We start from the raw sequence: 18,193 nt of genomic DNA, 5'->3' as shown, positions 1-18,193 counted from the left end.
CGCCGCCTCGTTGCTCCACTGTCGCAATTTCGCAGTCACTTGACCACCGCACAAGCCCGCTTCCAACCAACACTCTTCGGTCCACGAACACTCACACTGAGATCACATCCACGATCACCACCACCGATATTCTCGATCCATTCACCCAATCGCAACTACAAACGACTGTGAAACACTGGACTGCATCTACCCACCACTCTCTCGATTCAAATCCAAACCCCCGTCCTCCTCTGCCCACAATGTCGGCACCGGAAAAGAAGCAAGAGGCGGACTTCACCACTGAAGTCGACACGCTCATCCCGGAAGCTCAATCCCTCGCTTCCAGCAACCAACTGCCATCTGCCCTCGAAAAAGTGTTCGCACTCGAAAAGAAGTCCCGCAATGCAGCAGATCTCACGTCGACCACGCGTTTGCTGCTTCTAGCGATCTTGTTGGTGCGCAACACCCCCTCGGCGCAGAGCACGAACTGGGACTTGCTGGCGGATACGGTGACGAGTCTGAGCAAGAAGCACGGCCAGCTCAAGATGGCAACGACGCGGATGGTGCAGTTGGTCATGTGTTTCTTGCACCCTGCTGTGGACCCAGAGGAGGAGCGAAAGCGGGAGCAGGAGGTGAAGGATGAAGAGATGAAGGATCTTGCTGCTGAGAAAGCGGACAAGGAAAAGGAGAAGGCTGCGAAGAAGGAGAAGGAGGATGGAAAGAAGGAGTCGAAACAAGCGCAGGAGGCGCGGAGGCGACAGGAGGACATGGAGCAGCGTGAACGCGAGAAGGTCGGCAAGCAGAACGCAAAGGTGCTCGAACTCATGGACGCCGGCAAACGCATCGGCGACGCCGGTGTGGATGACAAGATCAGGATGAAGCTCGTCGAGCTCCTACGCACCGTCACAGAGGGCAAGATCTTTGTCGAAGTCGAGCGTGCCCGTGTCACTCTGCTTCTCTCCAAGATGCTCTATGCCCAAGGTAAGGTGCACGAAGCCGCCGACGCCTTGCAAGACCTTGCGGTCGAGACGTTCGGCAGCATGGACCGTCGCGAGAAGGTCGAATTCATCCTCGAGCAGATGCGACTCAACTACGAACGCAACGACCTCGCCAAGATGGCCATCGTCTCGAAAAAGATCAACACCAAGCTCTTCGACAACCCCAAGCACGCCGATCTCAAGCTGCGGTACTACGCCCTGATGATCGAGTATGCGCTGCGCGAAGACAAATTCCTGGACATCTGCAAGTATTACCGCGAGATCTACGATACCGAAGAGGTGAAGAAGGACGAGGCGAGGCGGAAGGAGGTCATGCGCAACGTGGTGGTGTTTTTGGCGCTGGCCAAGTACGACAATGAGCAGAGCGACTTGATGGCGCGCGTCGAGGCGGGCGTGGCCGAGCTGGACGAGGTGCCGGAACACAAGAACCTGCTCAAGTGCTTCACCACGCCGGAGCTGATGCGCTGGCCGGGGATCGAGACGCTCTACGGGCCGCTGCTGCGAAAGTCGCCCACCTTCTCGGCCGCGCCTACCAAGGACTCGAGCAAGGACGGCGCGCACCGGTGGGAGCAGCTCCACAAGCGTGTTGTCGAACACAACATCCGCGTCATCTCGTCGTACTACACGCGCATCACCCTGCTGCGTCTCTCGCAGCTGCTCGACCTGTCCGCCGAGCAGTCCGAGTCCGCCCTGGCGGACCTCGTGTCGAGCGGCACCATCTTTGCAAAGATGGACCGCCCCGCCGGGCTGGTCAACTTTGAGAAGAGGAAGAGCAACGCCGACGTGCTGAACGACTGGTCGGCTGATATGAACAAGCTCATGTCGACCGTGGAAAAGGTGACGCATTTGGTCGAGAAGGAGTGGGCGATTCATCGGGCTGGTATTCGCGGTTGATGCGGGGGGCACGAAGAAGTGAGTTGCAATCTGTATCTGGTTAGATTCCTGCTTTGCGTGCGTGTGTCTCTGTGTGCTCGGAAGGCATGTGTTTGGTGCAGCGTGAGAACTTGGAGCAGCGTTCCCGCTCTTGAACGGCGTTCTTGCCTTGTGTGTAGAGGGGAACGGCGCTCTTCCCAGGACGATCTCGGACTGGCCGTAAGCATGGTACGAATTCCTAGCAACACTTACTCCGCTTCAGAGACGTCGCTTACCCTCACTCTGTGAGCACAACCTCACCCACAAGTTGCACGCTCACTCACCTCATTCTCCACACGGAACACTCACCTCGATCATTCAACTCACAACCACCGCAGAACTAACGTCAAACATGATTGGAAATTCACAGAAGGCTGCAGTGGACGTCGTGAACAACAACAAAAAGACAACATGAAGGAGATTGACGTCAAGATGTAGTGGAGAGAGGAGGACAACAAGGTGAGGGATGAGAGGGGGAGAAGGATCCAAACATAGAGTTGAAGGGTTTGAGGGGGAGAGGAATATGCATGATATGTAAAGACAGTAGACAGTTGGCGGTGTTGGTCGTTTCCGTCGAGCGACGTGCTCTATTAGCAGAGCCCCACTCGACACACGTAGGCCCAAGTGAAAGCGCAAGCACAAGCATGAGACCTTGGCTCGCATCGACTAGGGTGGTTGGATGCGTGTGTGAAAACGAGAGAGAGAGAGAGAGACGGCGCACGAAGCGCTTGATGCAACGTACTGTGGAAAGAGGCGAAGAGACGACTATTGCTGAGAAACCATTGGGAGAAAAATTAGGACCTTGGCGGGATCTGATGTGCGAAAATGGTGGTGATGATACGTCGAGCCTTGACAAGGAGAATAATTGCTGCGAAAGTTGCCGCTGCTGCTGCCGAATTCGAGAATGCTACGGCAGCACCAGCAGCTTGTAACCCCCTTGCTGCTTGATTTGTTGGATGATCATGCTGTGGACACCTGTCCATTTGTTTTTCCGACGAAGCCCTCTCGCATATCCGCGAGGAAAGTATGTGCTCGAGAAAAGATGTCATGATCAAAAACCAAGCGTTCGCGCGACCGCCCATACCGAAAAAGATGCCCAAAAGATCCGTGAAAATGCCAAGAAAGTGTGTGTTGAGGAGAGGCTGAGACGAGGGAAGGAGACAAGTGCAGCGAGCAGCACGGCGAGCTGGCGGACGCCACTCACTTGTTGTTCCTGCTGTGGCGAAGGAGAGCGTTTACCGACAACCGACACCCCAAGTCATTGACTGGCGAACTTTACGTTTTGCCCATCAGAACCTCTCCAGCAAACAGGATGACAGGCCGGTGCAGAAGGAGGCTAAAGAAACCTCGGTGCACCATAAAGTCACCTTGCAGAACCTGTTTAGTAGTAGCCGGGCTGGTCATCGCGCTTGAGAGGTCGCGAGGAGCTGGGCATGTTCTGCGAGGCGAGGTAGGCCTTGTCGGCGGGGCGAGCGGTGCCGTAGGTAGCACGGGTGGTGTCCATACCATTGCCGACGGTCTCGTCGCCCTCCTGCGGCAGCACCTTGCGGCGAGGCAGCTGGGCGGCCTGCTGCGGCTGGGCTTGCTGCTGCTTGACGACGGGCTCGGCCTTCGCGTCCTCGCTGCGCTGCTGGATGGACCAGTCGAAGACGTAGTCGTACTGGAAGCCCTCGCGGACAAAGAGGTCACGGAAGAGCTTGCGCAGGTACGAGTAGTCGGGCTTGTCGTCGAAGCGGAGCGAACGGCAGCAGTTCAGGTAGATGGCCATCTCCGAGGGGAAGCCACGGCAGAGGAGCTCCGTGGGGGTGGTCATCTTCTTCTCCATGATACGGTCGTACTTCTGCTTCTTGGTGGCCGCCTTAAGACCCTGCCAGGGCAGCGAGCCACGGAGGAAGTACATGAGAACGTAGCCCAAGCTCTCGAGGTCGTCTCGTCGCGACTGCTCGACACCGAGGTGGGTGTTGATCGATGTGTAACGAGCGGTACCGGTGAGGTTCTTGTTCTCTCTGTAGGGGATGTGCAGGTGGGTCTTGGGGTCGCGATACTTCTTGGCGAGACCAAAGTCGATGACGTTGACCTGGTTGCCACGCTTGCCGATACCCATGAGGAAGTTGTCGGGCTTGATGTCACGGTGGATGAAGTTGCGCGAGTGGATGTACTCGATTCGAGAGATCTGCGAAGCGCGAGACAATGCGGAAGCAATGGTAAAAATAAGGAAGAGTCAGTTAGTCTGTGCCACAATCACGGCAGGACATAAGAACATGCTTGCTGACGGGTAGAGAGCTAAAGGAGGAATACGTACCATCTGATCAGCGAGGAGCAAGACGGTCTTGAGCGAGAACTTGCGGTTGCAGAAGTTGAACAGGTCCTCGAGCGAAGGGCCTAGAAGGTCGATAACCATGGCGTTGTAGTCGCACTCCTGGCCGTACCAACGGACGAAGGGAACACCGACACCACCGGCAAGGGTCTTGTACACTTTGGCCTCGTACTCGAGCTGAGGGTGCTTGGCCTTGATGGACTCGAGCTTGATGGCGACCTCTTCACCGGAGATGATGTTGATGCCGAGGTAGATGTCACCGAAGGAGCCGGAGCCGATCTTCTTACCGATGCGGTACTTTCCTCCTACGCGGAGATCCATGATTGCTGCTGCTGTTGTAGACTGCGGAGAATCTGATGAGGAACAGGTGTTGACGTCGTTGTGACGATGCGACTCAGCCTTTCAAGTCGTAAGACGGACGGTAGTCGGCAAAATGGAGCTAACGAGTGGAGCCGCAGGAGTTGATGATGCAGTGCAGTGCAGTGGTCACAAAGACGACGAACAGAGCTGGCGTCGGTCGTTCAAGGTGCGATCAACAAGAGATGCGATGTAATGTGGCGGTTCGGATGCAATGTGTGGTCCGTACGAGATGATGTGTGCTCAGAATGCAGAGAGTCTCAGTATCGGCACCGTTTAGAGGAGGGTGGTGTTGAATGCCGTGAGAGCGGAGATGGTGGTGTTAAGCGTAGGTTAGGTGTTTCGTCGCCTCAGCCGTAATACGCCCTCTCTTTGTGATGACGAAGAGGGATGAATGACGGTGACGGTGGTGACGAGATGAAGAAGAGGTGTGGGTAAAAGGATGAATGGAGGAGTTGTGGTGAGCAGGTGAAAAGGAGTGATCAATCAAATCAATCGAATCGACAGCGGAGTGCACTCTGGCTTGCATGCGAGCCAAACAAGGCTTGCAAATGGCGGCGCAGTCCCTCAGACAAGTCGTGTCAATTTCGAATCGCAAAGGGTGACGAGCTGGCGTCTCCAATTTTGGCTCTGTCTCAGGCTGTGCGGTGCTTCGGCTTGGCTGCCAGAAACGCAAGCGCTTGGTTGATTGGAGGCGCAGCCCACTTTCACTTCTCACCAACTCAAATGCAGAGCGCACCTGCAGCCCGGCCAAATCCACACGAAACCCAGCCCGACTCGATCCGTCCTTCTGCCTAGCTAATTACTGCTGTTTTTTACTGCTGGTTTTGTGCACTACTCTCGTTTTGAAATCACCGCTTTCGAAACTCACAAAATTAAACCGAAATTCCCGCCAGCAGCCAGCAGCCAGCAGGTCCAAAACGGTGTCGTGCTTAGCTACAGAGGCATATTTTCCGAATACGTTCAGCAAACGAATTCAAAACTTCAGCACTCTCTGACTACAAATTCGACCACTGACCAAAATCCTTAGCCAAACGTAACAGATCTCCGATTTGAAGGGCAGAGGCAGGGGCTTAGGGGTGCCGAGCGCATTTTGAAATTTCCTTTGCTCTTCAGACAGAGATCCACTCTAACTCCGTGTGGACTGGCCATCCCGCCTGGCGCCCGCGATGGAACTAACGGGTAACTCACTGCTCGCTTTCGACTTCGTCACACAGGCGTTTCGGACCACCTTTATCCGCGCCTTTTCGGGTCAGAACAGGTCAGATGGCTCAATGAACGGGCAAAAGCAAGGTAGAGCGGGACCTCTTCCTGTTGTTCTTCTAGCCGAAGCTGCGCCGGTGCTTCTTCATGCGATCCGTAGGAAGTGAACTAGCTATTTCGCCGTCGATCTGCCGGCGATCAATTGGGCTTTGGCGATGTGTTTGTATCGATGGCTTGGAGTTGTTTTTCCCCAAGTGTGTGGAATGGCACCGCCCGACGGTGTATCACGGGACATCGGAACGATCTGTGCAGTTCAGAGCGGGTTCAAGCGTTCCCGAGCCAACACGCTGAGCGACCGATCGAGCCCCGCTTATGCGCAAAGCGGTCCGCTGAGAAGTACCGATCGGCCCCCACAGTGGAAGCCAAAATCTGCTGACAGCTGTCGGCGAAGAAAACGTGCGACCAAGCCAAGACCCTTTCCCAGCTTCGCCATGTTTTCCTCTCTCCGACGCTATTTCAGGTGTATAGCAGCAAGGCCGTCTACTGGATCGCTCGCCTTTTGTCCTTGTTCGTCACCGGTCAACCTTTGGCTGTTTTCGTCATCGATCGCTTCTCTCACACACACTGTCTGCGCTGAAATTTATTTGTTCAAGGACAAGATCAATGCGGCAGCCCGCATGCAATGCCAACTCTAATCTTGCATGGGGCTACGTGGGCGGTGAAACTCACCACGACCGGTCATGATCTCATGCGTGCGCCGGCGTAGGTTCTGCTCGCTTTGGTCGCATGGCCAGACATACGTGTGACTTGTCAGAAAGAAGGCCGAGAAGAAGCAGCTGCGCGTGTCATTGATGCGAGACACATCGGTTGAAACTCTGGACTTGCCTCAATTAATGTTACAGTTACCACTCTTGCATATTTCAACAGCGCAAAGACTCTTGCATTACGAGATAACTACTGCAGTGCGTGATATCAAAACGAAAACGATTCACGATGAACCTTATCAGCAGGCCAACCGGCTCTCTCCAACGTCTGCAGAGCCGACGATTCCAGCGAAGGAGGCCCACAAACCCAGGCTTCCGCCTTTTCGGCTGCATTGCAGGTGGTCAGCAACAGGTCCGAGCTCAGCCGGGCGTCGTGGAGCGTGAGATCGATCTTGAATGCGCTTGAGCTAAAGTGGGCCGCTGAGAGTGCGTCCGACTGCTGCAACCCTGCCGAAAAGATGTGAATCGCCAAGGTTCCAGCCGAGGACAGAGCTTGAGAAGTAGTTGCGGCGTGAACAAGCTCGAGCATGGCGGCAGCTTCTGCCCTTCGCACAGCGAGCACCAACGTGATGTCGAGCCGTTTTGATCCAGAGTTCGTTAATGAGCGCAGGAAAGACAGGAAGGGCGTGATGCCTACACCCGACGCGACCCACAGCAGCTTGCTGCCGTCTCTCGCACCTGATCCGAGAACAAAGTCTCCACCTACGCCGAGCACCGGCAGCGCACCAGCTGTCTTGTTCAGCGAAGCTGCCTTTGCAGCCTCGAATAACTTGGGTGTTATCAGACCCCTCTCAACCCTTCGCATTGTCACCTTCAGCGTGTCGTCAGCTGCATCAGTGGGCGCAGAGCTTATCGTCCAGGTGCGCACTCCACTATCGTTGAGCTCTTGCTCGCCTCCGTATTTGTCCGACATATGCTTATACTCCTTCACCTCTGCGTCGAGCAGCGAGCCGCAATCCAGGATCACGTGCTGTCCGGCTTTGTACTTGACCGGCTGGGCGAGCTTGAACGTCACTGTTGCAAGGTCCAGGGTGTGCTGTTCGAATGCAATGATGCTGGCCACGTTCAGTGGTGCTTCCGAGGGTGAAGCGAAGTTCGTTGGAGCAGAAGACGACAGCTCTGAACGCAGCCGCCGCACGGGAGGATTGTACGGGCTCCAGCCTATGCCATCTTCACCTTTGCTGTCAAAGTCTTCCACGCCGTCAGCTGGATCGAATGCCTCGGGAATGAGCGGAACTGCGTCTTGAACATGCATGTAGCCGGTCAGCTCGATACGAACGCATGTGTTGACACCTGGGAAGATGCTGGTCGATTCTTTGCCCAGCAGCACCTGCGCGTCGCCCGTCAAGTAGACGACATCGATGGGAGTCCCTTTCTTCATCAAAGGTACTGTGATACCTGCCACCTTGTCGCTATGGACATTGCCAAGCGAGCTCATGAATCTGTTACCCGAATAGTCCGGCAGGTACGCCACCTGCCTCTGCTCCTTCTCGCCTTCATTTTTGGTGACGGTTTCGGTGGTGACTCGAAGGAAGCCTGGCTTGCCTCCTCGGATATTGATGCCGAGATGCGACTTGAAGATGGTCTGTGCCGGACTGGTGTATCGTGTCGCGAGAAAGATGGCGTCTGCTTGGGCGATATGTTTCAGAGTCTCAGCTGGAAGATGTTCGCCAGGTGTCAGGTCGAGCGACGTGTGCAGCACCACAGGCCTGTGCTCTGGATGAGCAACAAGACGGCGTGTGTTGATGTATTTAGGACAGTTCCCCAACGCCTCCATCACTTCAACTTGGATGGTTCGATCTTCCTCAGTTCCCACGTTGCGCTCGTTGATGAACCCGGCAAACTTATTCCTCCTTCGATTGTCAAACATGATGCCTACGCCCGCGATCAGCTTGAGCCCTGGACCCTGATATGTCGAATCGTCCCCTCGCACGAGCTGGGTCATGCCAAACTTAGCACCCCCCTTGAGGGCCACTTCGACTGGGTGGCCCTCGTGTAGTTTCATTTTGGTCGCGATCAGCGAGGTAAAGGAAGACGACTGGATGAAGCCATGCTGGCCGTCCTTGGCGGTAAGGAAAGAGCCCCATGGTCGGCCTCGCTCATCGAGCGTACAGACGGAGAGTATATTGAGCGCGGTATGGAATTGCTGGTGCTGTGTTGTGAGCTGAGGACGGAAGATGGGATGTGCGCCCGCGACAGCGTCCTTGTGGCCCAGTTGGGTTTGGATGAAGAGCTCGCCAGCATGCCATTCATGTGAAATCGCCATGATGTTCAAGATCGGTCGATACTTTCAAGTGTTGGGACCAGCGTAGATGGAGGTGCCTAGGTAAGGCAAGACCAAGCGTTCCGTCTTGGATGAAGGCTCAGTCGAGTTGACATTACCCCGGACCAAGATGCAGGACTATTTCAGGGTCTCGCTTGCAAGGGCTCTCGCTCTCTGAGCGGCTCTTTGCCGTCATCTGACAGCGCTAAACTCCGCCCATTGCGCCATTCCCGTAGATCTAACATTGGCCTAGTTTCATACGCTTAGCTTTCATACCTCTTTCGTTGAGTCTGCTTCCAGAGCCACCTTATAATTCCCCTCCATCCGAGTGTCTCTCATTGAGACTGTACATCATGACATTCAAGTGCTCAGTGGCTGCCGGCTGCTTGTCGTAGAATTGCTTGAATGCTGTTTCTTTCTCCCTCTTCACTTTGCTCTCCGAAGAAGAATGACACGCCCAAAAGCAGCAAAACACGCGCGACGCGTAAATTGCCTTTCTAACACCTACAATTCTTCTCTTTACATTGCAACCATCACCAACCGCTTCAGCCAGCATTCTCTCACATCTGCCATACTTCCGAGCCACCAAACATACTCCCAGCCTCTGGAGGTGACAAACGGTCGGCGGGGCAAGGCATCATGGAGCAACTGCTTCGGCGAGAGCTGAAATCATGGCAGAAGGCGTTCAAAGCACAACATGGACGCGATCCGACCAAGCGCGATATCCTCGCCGATCCGGCTATTGCGGGGACGTACGATACGTGGCAAGCTGCTGGAGGTGATGTGAAGGCTAAATCGAAGTCGAGGAGCTCGACGAGCTCGAGGTCGAGTGACGCATCGAGCTCCAAGCAGAGGCTAGACAGGGAAGAAGTGTCCAAGACGCCTTCCAAGAGAAAGCCGCACAGCGCAGCAACAACGACGAGCACGCCGTCGAGAAACCCCTTTCGCACGCCGACAAAGTCCAGGTGTTCGCCTGCAACAGCAACCGTCACACCTGGAACAGGGTGCAGTAGAAACCCTTTCGCTTCGCCCTCCAAGCCCTCGGCCAATGAACCTGTCAGCCCAGCCCGGTCGCTCATCGAAGTCGAAATGACCCCAACCAGACGCTCACCCCTACTCGACACTTTCGCACGCCGCAACAACTTCACTCCTACCAAGTCACCCTCTCACACCCACCATCAGCAGCAATACATCACCTCCTCCCCGTCCAAACTACGCACCACACTGGAAGCATCCCTTCCCTCTAGACGTACACCCACAAAGAGCCCCAAATCGCGAGCTGCGAGCGATGCAGCACTGAACGCCGCGCTTGTAGCCTACACACCGCGGACGAAAGCGAGAAAGCGGTTGAGGGGGGAAGACGTCCCGCCTACACCGAGCGCTCGGCGTGTCGTGTCGGCCGGTAGTGTAGCGGTGTCGAGGACCGACCCGAGACCAGTGCAGAGGGGGTTGGGGACGTTTGGGTTTGCGTCCAACAGAAAACTGTCGGTGCAGGAGAAGGGCAGCGCCGCTGCGCCCAGCTCGGGCTCAGTGTTCAGTCGTGAGCGTGGTGGGGCGCAGAGCAACGGCAAGTTTGCATCCAGAGGTCCCGGGTTGGGAGATGAGGAAGAAGACGAAGAGATGCAAACCGAATCCCCGATCAAAGCGGTCGCCAAGCTCCGTCGTTCCGCTTCATCCGCAAAAGGCTTTCGACCGCTCTTTGCTTCACCATCCAGCAACCACGCACCGCAGAACATGCTAGGTGTCCCCCCTCCTACGAAATCGCATGCGCACCAGCACATGGCAGACGATCAAGACGATGCAGACGCACTGATGGAGGATGACAGCAGCAGCTTGCCTGTCGGGGGCCTCTTCGCAGCCGAAGTGCAACAACGTCGCTTGCGGCGAGCGCGCGAGACCGAGTCATCCTCTCTCGACACAACAGGCATGATGAAAAGGCACAAGATCCGAGCGCTGGTTCAGCTGCCCAGCAGCAACGTCAGCGACAACGAAGACGACGGCGGTGCAGCACATCCTGCATCCTCCAGTCCAGCATCGTTCTGCCGAGCCGGCGCCCTTTCTTCCCCGCACACCGAACTGACCGTGCCAAGCAGCACCATTCGACCCACCACCACCACTACGGAGCACTCTTTCCTGTCGAAGCAACACAGCAAGGTGGCAGATGAGACCGCTAGCAGCCCTACGCGCGGCGTCGAGCCTGTCAGTAGCAACATCGGCATCGCATCAGAAGCAGGAGACGCCTTGGAAGATAGTGCGGCAGAAAGAGCAGTCGAGGCCAGTAGGATCGAAGGGTGGCGAAGAGTGCAACGAGTCGAGCTCTCTGACGATGATGAGCCGCGTGGAAAAGTTATCTCGATCACACCGTATCAGCGTTATGGCACTCTGCGCACTGCTTCCTCTCCCCTTCTCCCATCAAGTGCTTTGGTGGACGAAGAAGAGGAAGACTACGCATACACGATCCCCACCCGCAACAGGCAGGTGTATGCAGTTGACACAACCTCCAGCCCCGGTTCCGACTCGGACGCCGATGCGGACCAGACACACGCCTCACTGGCCGGGCTCAAGCTGTCACCGGTTCGGCATGCCCGCTCGAAAGCGCGGGAGCGCGATCGACTGCTCAACAGCATCTTTGATCCATCCGCTGCCAAGGCCCGCACCGTGTTTAATCCGGAAGCGCGGTGCGGCCCTCTCCAACCATCGACTCGCATTGCGGAAAGCGATTATGATGACGAAGACCCGAAGCATCCTATCAGCACACACGCCGCCACACTCGCCCACGCCAGCGACGACGACGACGACGACGACGATTGGCAGCAAGAAGTCGACGAGGATTTTACTTTTATCGACTCGGAAATTGAGCTTCAGGACGTCGCCTGAACCCCCTCCTCACGCAATCCTGTTTCATCTCTCGTAAGACAGCACAGCACTCTCATTTTTTGCAACCACATTCACTCACAAACTTGACCCAGACCCACCACAGAGTGAGAAGTGCGTGATCGATTTGCGGAACATCGGTGACATGGCGACAAGGGAACCAAGGGGTATGGAGAGTGCAAGGAAGAAACGAAAAGAGAACAGAGATGCTACAAGAGTATGTACAGCGAGTGTGTGGAGGGCTAGGCAGGTGCTGGCACGAGAATCAAGATTATGCTAACAGGCGTGAAGAACAATGTCGGAGCGAGAACAGACAAGGAACAACAGGAACAAGTACGACAGGCAAAGTTCAACGCGACCAGTGGACAACGATCGAATGGTCGCTCGGATCATTTGTCGCTGCGAATGGGTAGCCGCCGCGGTGTGAATCGAAAAGAAGTCTATGAGGGTTGTGGTCGGAGATTGTCGTCGATGAGGAAGCCACGGGTGTTGGTCGTGAATGCAGAGCGGAAGAGATTGTCCAGTGCATGCGATCTGTATCGCCATTCGTCGAGCCTGAAACATCTTGCTTGTGCTCAAACCACGGACCCACCAGAGCGCGCGAAGACGGCCTGGTCAATGGATTAGTACCAGACACCGCAGGTAGCTGCAGGGAGAGTTCAGCTAGAGAGGGCAAGGGCCCCAGGTCTGATGGTAGAAGCAAAGGGCTGGGCCCATCCCCGTCACCTTTCGACGAGGCGCTGGAAATCGGCGACGTTGGACGGGAGGCCTCGGGTGAAAGCGGATCCCGGAAGCTGGTATAGTCGTGGTACACCGAGGGGATGGGTGACGTGACGGGCGAGAGAGGTCGAGAGAGGGCTGCATCGCCATCTGGACTCGGCAAGAGTGACACTTCATGGGGAGAGCCTTCCATAGCCTGTGCCATCTCTGCTGCTGGTTTGGACTGAGCGTCCACTTCGTCTTCATCGTCGTCGAGATCGCTGTCGTCGTCATCGATCAAAGCTGGAAGCTCTTCCGATGAGCAACCGGTAAAGCTATGAGTGGCAGGATACGGGCACACGTTGGGATACCCGATGCAGCAGCTGGCTACAGATGCTGGACGAGACACTGCCTCCGCAAACCCAGAATCGATGCATTCGCGTGGCGCGGAGAGAGCGCTGGAGCAGGAGCCGACAAGAGTTTGTGCGACGCTGTGCACGGCCTCGTCTCGATCCATCGGGGCTACAGCCGTGGCTGACTCGATTGTATCTGTGTAAGGAGACGAGACCAGATGTGCGAGGAGGGCTTCAGAGGGAAGGCTCGAGTCGAGTTCGACGAAGTCCTCTTCTTCATCAGCACTTTCTGGACGGGGCCAGAACGGAGCGTGCGCACCGCTTTCTTGAATCGAGGCCTCCAGCACAGTGCTGACTGATCCAAAGGAGTCAGAACCACTTAGTTCCGAGAGAAGGTCTTCAAAGAACTGAGCCTCTTCATCAAACCCGGGAACCCTATCGCTTTGATGGACCGTAGCTTCTGGCGCAGGGGCCGATAAGTCTTCAGAGAGTTGACGTCGCTCGCGTTCCAGACTGGACAGCATTGCGTTGCGGACAAGCACATTCCTGCGAAGGCCCTCACCAGCCGACTCATCGAGGCGCGAGCGGCGTCCGACGGTGGCGTTTGAGGCCAAAAGGGACCCCTGTAGGTACTCCGGAAGAATTTCGTCGATGTAGTCGTCGGCCGTACTCGAGTCTCGAGTATCCGAGCTGCCAAAGACTGTCTTTAGGCTGCCGGGCGTGCCCAGCACGGGCAGCGAGCTGCTGCTTGGGCGGGCCATCTCGCTAGCAACGGTAGCAGAAGCTAACAGTTCTATTGGCGGCGAGGAAGCGTCGTCGTCGGTCCTGTTGGTGTGGAAGAAGCGTGGCAGGGATACCATATTGAAATGTCAAGAACGACTGAAAACCGTTGAGAAGAAGTTGAGGTTGAAGTGAGGCTGAGTCGATCAACGAGCCCGTGATTGCCGTTGATTGAGCGAGAAGTAGTTTTGTAGAGTGCTGAGCACAGACTGGCAAATGACTAGATTCAACGTGCGTACACGCAGGAACCCGTCGGTGGGCGGCGTTTAGACTCCCGAATAGTGAGGGAGAAGGTGACCGGCATCCATGATGGGGAAGCGGATCGTATCGATGCGGAAAATCAGCCGACTACTGAGCTGAAAGCTGGACAAGGTTAGGCTGGTGGCAAGATGGAACAGCTGCAGAGAGAGTTTATGCAGACGATATCGAGCTGCGTAATGTGGCAGCAATATGCAAGTACTTTGAGTTTAAGCAAGCATGATGAGCGCTGAAGCGTAGGTGGCGGTGGAGGCGTGTTGAGAAGTTTCTGTTGTTAGCCTGGTCCGCTATTCAAGTTGAGCAGATGGTTATTGGGATCTGAGACGTAGAAGGGATCGTGGTCTGTGGTTGATCTTAAACAAGGAGGATGAAAGGGAGGAAAGGGACGGTTGGGGGAAGGAGGGAGGAGCGAAGAGGAGCCGGTAATCAGGGGGATCCACCTGGATGAGGCAATCGAGCGATACGCAGTCAGGGTCCAACTAAGATTGCACCCTTTGCTGCTCTTGTGCTGCAGTGTGACTCTGACGAACTAAAAAAACAAGAGTCCAGTCACACAATCACACACTTATCACCTCACCTCACCTCACCTCGTTTCGTTTTGCCTTTTGATTGACGCGCTCAGCTCCCCCGCACACACCACTGCTGTTCCCATCATGAGGTGCTAAATGCCGTGGGCGTGATTCCGCTGTTCGCTTCAGCCCGACCCACTCACGCTTTCAGTTCAGAGGATGGAAGCGTCCTCTGGGCTTGTATGAGAGTGAGGGCCCAATTGTGACTCGGCCCAGTTCAGCCTAGCCAACGTCTAAAGTCGAGTCAATGCCTTGGTCGCGTGCAGGCTGAGCTTGCAATCACGTCGTCGTGCCGTGAATCGAGACTCACCATATGACTCGGATGACTTGCTGAGCCCGATAAGCGGCAACTCCACTCTCGGCCTTCTTTTTCAGCGGTCCAGAGACCGATGCATGTTATGGAAAAGGTGCAATAAAATTTACTGGAGCCGACTTGCACACAAAAGCAATTATTTTAAACTGAGAGACGTCCCGTTGCCACTTCTTTTTGGCTTTCAGGGCCGGGCGGAGCTGGCTGCAAGCCCACCACAACAGTGGAAGTCTCTCCAGTACCACGTCCCGCAGATCCGCTTTCATTACGGGGCCAAGTCAGGCGTTGCGAACAGACGTGGCCGATCGAACAGCTACCGGAAAGGCGCTTCATTGCGCGAGATGGCGCCAACACCACCAAGGTGACGCGAGCTAGTGTGGAACTGAGCTAACCTGGTCGGCTGCCTAGCCTCTGACTGTGCGCGCGTGTGTGATGGCGAGATCTGAAAAATCGAAACGAAAGCTCGGGTGAAAGAGGAGGGGCTTCGACCCCGCAATTTCGCGCAATTTTCAGACGAGATCAAGCGGTTCGATTGCCTCATTCGACGGGGTTGCTTGACAGCCAGCAGACTCACCCTCCTTTGGCGTGGTTGAGGTCGATGATAACCAAAAAGGTCCCTGAGCCTCGCTTGTCTGACGTGAGTGTTCCACTTCGATCATGGCCTCGCTTGCGAGCTCTCCTTATCCAATGCAAACCGATTTTTAGCCGCCGCGAGCTTATCGTCGTCTTTGCAACGAGAGTCAGGAGGCGCCGCCTCCTGTGTGGATGCTCAACACAAGCTCGAGAGGCTGCCTCGCGGCTCGAGCCTTGGTCTACGATCGCCTTGCGGTCTGGAGATCTTTGCGGGCAACCGCTGTTCGTGATGCTTTGCCTGATTGCTTGACGGTTCGATTCACTCTGTTGAGCTTGAGCCGCAATCAAGGGTCTAGCCAAGGGCTGCAACATGCTCGCATGTCAATAGATGGAGATGCGTGCTGGCCATGTCTGCTGGCCCAGCGGAAAAGTGTGCCTCCCATCGAGATGAAACAGGTCTCGGAGCGGACCGTGTCGCGGACGGCTCGGAAGGGCCGGAGCCAGCGTCTGCCGCTCATGCCTTCCCCTCTTTCTCCGGCGGTCTCGCTCCCATCGTCACAGTTTAGGCACGACACTCTTCCTTTGTACGAAGTTGTCTTACGCTATCCACCTGTGTGAAGCAGCTCGGAAGCGATCGGAACCATCGCAAGTACATCCATTTGCGTTGCGTGAGTGGCTTGCCCGAGAGCTTGCCGAGATCTCAGAGCAGTGTTATCTGTCAAGCAATGCATGCGCAACAAGCCTTCGTCCTGCATCCACACGGACTCTTCACGAACTCCAAAGTAGAAGAGGGTATGCATTCGCGACGAGAAACGAAAGGTGGTCGACGTCATTGTCATACGGACATTGGCGCGGCCGAGGTCTAATAATACAATGGAGACGAAAGATAAGAAGCTGGACGGAGTACGAGGACGCCTCCTACGCAGAGGAAGATCCGCTCTTGATCTCCTGGTCGCGCAGCTCGCTCACCACGTTACCCACGATCTTGTACCCGCGAGGCGCCTTCTTGGCGGCTTTGCCAGGGTCGACAATCTCGCCGGCCTCGTTGACCCACACGGCCTCCTCGTCGCTCAGCAGCATCTGGTCCGTCTCTTGAAGTCGGCGCACGTTTTCGACGTGCACCAGCTCTTTGACCGCGAGGATGGCACCCGCCATATCGGCACCAATGGGGCGGTAGACCGACTGAAGACGCTTCTTGAGGCCAAGTCCTTGAAGCGTGCGGTTGATCTTTTCGGGCATGCCAATACCCGATCGACGTAGCGTGATGCGGTAGTGTGTCGGTGGCGCCGACCCGCTAGATGCAGAGCTAGAGGCGACAGTTGCTTTGGCGGCAGCGGAAGACGATTCGTGTCGGATGCCCCATGCCGATGTTGAGGCGGCCTGTCGAGAAAAACTTGACCTTGCCTGGCCGAAGAGGTTGCGAGAGAGCAAAGACATGTCTGATAATTCCGGTCAAAGTACCCAGTCTGTACGGCGACAAGAAGCGGGAAGGTAGAAAGGCAGAGAAGGCGTCAGTTTGTTATGTCCACTGGAAGAAGATATTGACCTGCCGGACCCTTGCGACTGCCCTGTCTTCTCTGCATCTGCTCCCGACTGCCTTTCCATCACCTCTTCCCCTCGTGATTCCCTTTAGCTAGTGCCAGGAGCTTTGACGTTGCCGACTATTCAGGAAACCAGACTTTCGACCTTGCGAAACGCGGCACCCAAACTTTACTATCCTGTCCAGACGTGAGGTTCCAAGCTCGAATCAACCTCAGCCCATATGAGCATCTACAACGCAGGAGAGTCCCGAATGGGCCCCATCTACCGCGGAGACGCTCGAGCAAGGGATGAACATAGGACTCGCCCAGCATCAGACAAGACCTCTGAGGACAAAGCACCAGTGACGGCAACCCTAAGTCCGAGCTGCCTCGAGCACCAGAAGGAATCCGGTACGAAGCTGCGTCGAGCAGAGAGGAAACGTTGTCTCCGTTCGCTTTGTCCAAACTAGACGCAAAGGAGCACACAGACCGCCCGCTCACGACGGCTCTTCCTAATGCACATCGGTTTATACTTGAGTAGCTCATCTTGCTAGTCGGCAACGTCGTCCCTGGCAATGGAGAAGGGGGAGGATCCGTAAGGTAGCTAGCAGAATCGAGAGCAGACCAGAAAGGAGGCAAAGCAAGCGTGTCCTTGAACCAAGGACAGATCAGGTCTCTTTAGAATCATCGGGGATGGGAATTTCGTTACGCACCGTGCAGGAGGGGATCCAGAACAGTGCGCCTTGAAGTGAATCTAATTGTACAGAAAAGACTATTCACCGCACAAGTCCGTCGATGGGTCAAGCGTAGCGTCCGTTGCGAAGGATGGAGAAGAGCAAAAGAGACGACGAGAGAGTCAGTATGATGTCTTCATCTATCAAGTTCGTTGATGACAGCGATGATCATCCAAGCGAGGCACGAATGACGATCGAGCGAAAAGAGAGATGCCCCTCAGACTTCCAAGGAAGGTCTGCAAACCCTCATCGGACCAGAGCCGGCTGCAATCCAGACGATACAAGCGATTCGAGAAGGCGGCGCTGGCCACACCGGCTCTCCTCTGTAAACAGAGGAGGGTTCGTGCCGTGGACCTCCTCCGAAGAAGATGGCCGCAACATCCCATGTGAATCTCTCGCAAGGAGAGCCAAAATGCCCCACCCCCTGGGGGATGCGTGGGTCCTAGAGTGGAAACTGCGAATTTGGTTGGATACCAGGTTTATCATCGTCGGAGACTTGATGGATAGCAGATCCATGGAATGGATCATGCTTGCGCGTTCGCGTTCGCGGTCGATCGAGCTCGAGAGGTAATCATCGGCTGTCGGAGAGTTAATAGCAAAAAAACCACTTACGCTTTACAAAGTTGGGGCCAGGCTCGAGGTGGACCAGATTCGCAGCGAATCAAAGGTGTGAAAACTGCTGGGCATGATGGCGAAGAGAACAAATTGCGATGTGGGTCAGTGACTGGAT

General features: G+C 55.6%; 6 protein-coding genes across 6 annotated transcripts; 2 read left to right on the top strand and 4 right to left on the bottom strand.

Annotated features, from left to right (window-relative positions):
• Nucleotides 1–239: 239 nt before the first annotated feature.
• On the top strand, nt 240–1,871 carry EX895_000791 (uncharacterized protein; the record flags this gene model as incomplete). The annotated part of the gene is made up of 1 exon (XM_029881392.1): nt 240–1,871. One exon carries the CDS (start codon nt 240–242, stop codon nt 1,869–1,871), a length of 1,632 nt encoding a protein of 543 aa, XP_029742778.1.
• A 1,399-nt stretch (nt 1,872–3,270) lies between these two features.
• EX895_000790 (uncharacterized protein) lies at nt 3,271–4,527 on the bottom strand (the record flags this gene model as incomplete). Its single annotated transcript, XM_029881391.1, has 2 exons — nt 3,271–4,062; nt 4,192–4,527. The coding sequence occupies 2 exons, from the start codon at nt 4,525–4,527 to the stop codon at nt 3,271–3,273; spliced, it is 1,128 nt and encodes a 375-aa protein (XP_029742777.1).
• Nucleotides 4,528–6,738: 2,211 nt separating this feature from the next.
• On the bottom strand, nt 6,739–8,535 carry EX895_000789 (uncharacterized protein; the record flags this gene model as incomplete). Its single annotated transcript, XM_029881390.1, has 1 exon — nt 6,739–8,535. One exon carries the CDS (start codon nt 8,533–8,535, stop codon nt 6,739–6,741), a length of 1,797 nt encoding a protein of 598 aa, XP_029742776.1.
• An 897-nt stretch (nt 8,536–9,432) lies between these two features.
• On the top strand, nt 9,433–11,670 carry EX895_000788 (uncharacterized protein; the record flags this gene model as incomplete). Its single annotated transcript, XM_029881389.1, has 1 exon — nt 9,433–11,670. One exon carries the CDS (start codon nt 9,433–9,435, stop codon nt 11,668–11,670), a length of 2,238 nt encoding a protein of 745 aa, XP_029742775.1.
• A 346-nt stretch (nt 11,671–12,016) lies between these two features.
• EX895_000787 (uncharacterized protein) lies at nt 12,017–13,579 on the bottom strand (the record flags this gene model as incomplete). The annotated part of the gene is made up of 1 exon (XM_029881388.1): nt 12,017–13,579. The coding sequence occupies one exon, from the start codon at nt 13,577–13,579 to the stop codon at nt 12,017–12,019; it is 1,563 nt and encodes a 520-aa protein (XP_029742774.1).
• A 2,548-nt stretch (nt 13,580–16,127) lies between these two features.
• EX895_000786 (uncharacterized protein) lies at nt 16,128–16,646 on the bottom strand (the record flags this gene model as incomplete). Its single annotated transcript, XM_029881387.1, has 1 exon — nt 16,128–16,646. The coding sequence occupies one exon, from the start codon at nt 16,644–16,646 to the stop codon at nt 16,128–16,130; it is 519 nt and encodes a 172-aa protein (XP_029742773.1).
• Between the last annotated feature and the right edge of the window lie 1,547 nt (nt 16,647–18,193).

This window comes from Sporisorium graminicola, chromosome SGRAM_1 (assembly GCF_005498985.1).
Source record: "Sporisorium graminicola strain CBS 10092 chromosome SGRAM_1, whole genome shotgun sequence".
Lineage (NCBI taxonomy): Eukaryota > Fungi > Basidiomycota > Ustilaginomycetes > Ustilaginales > Ustilaginaceae > Sporisorium > Sporisorium graminicola.
This window is presented reverse-complemented; position numbering and strand designations above follow the sequence as displayed.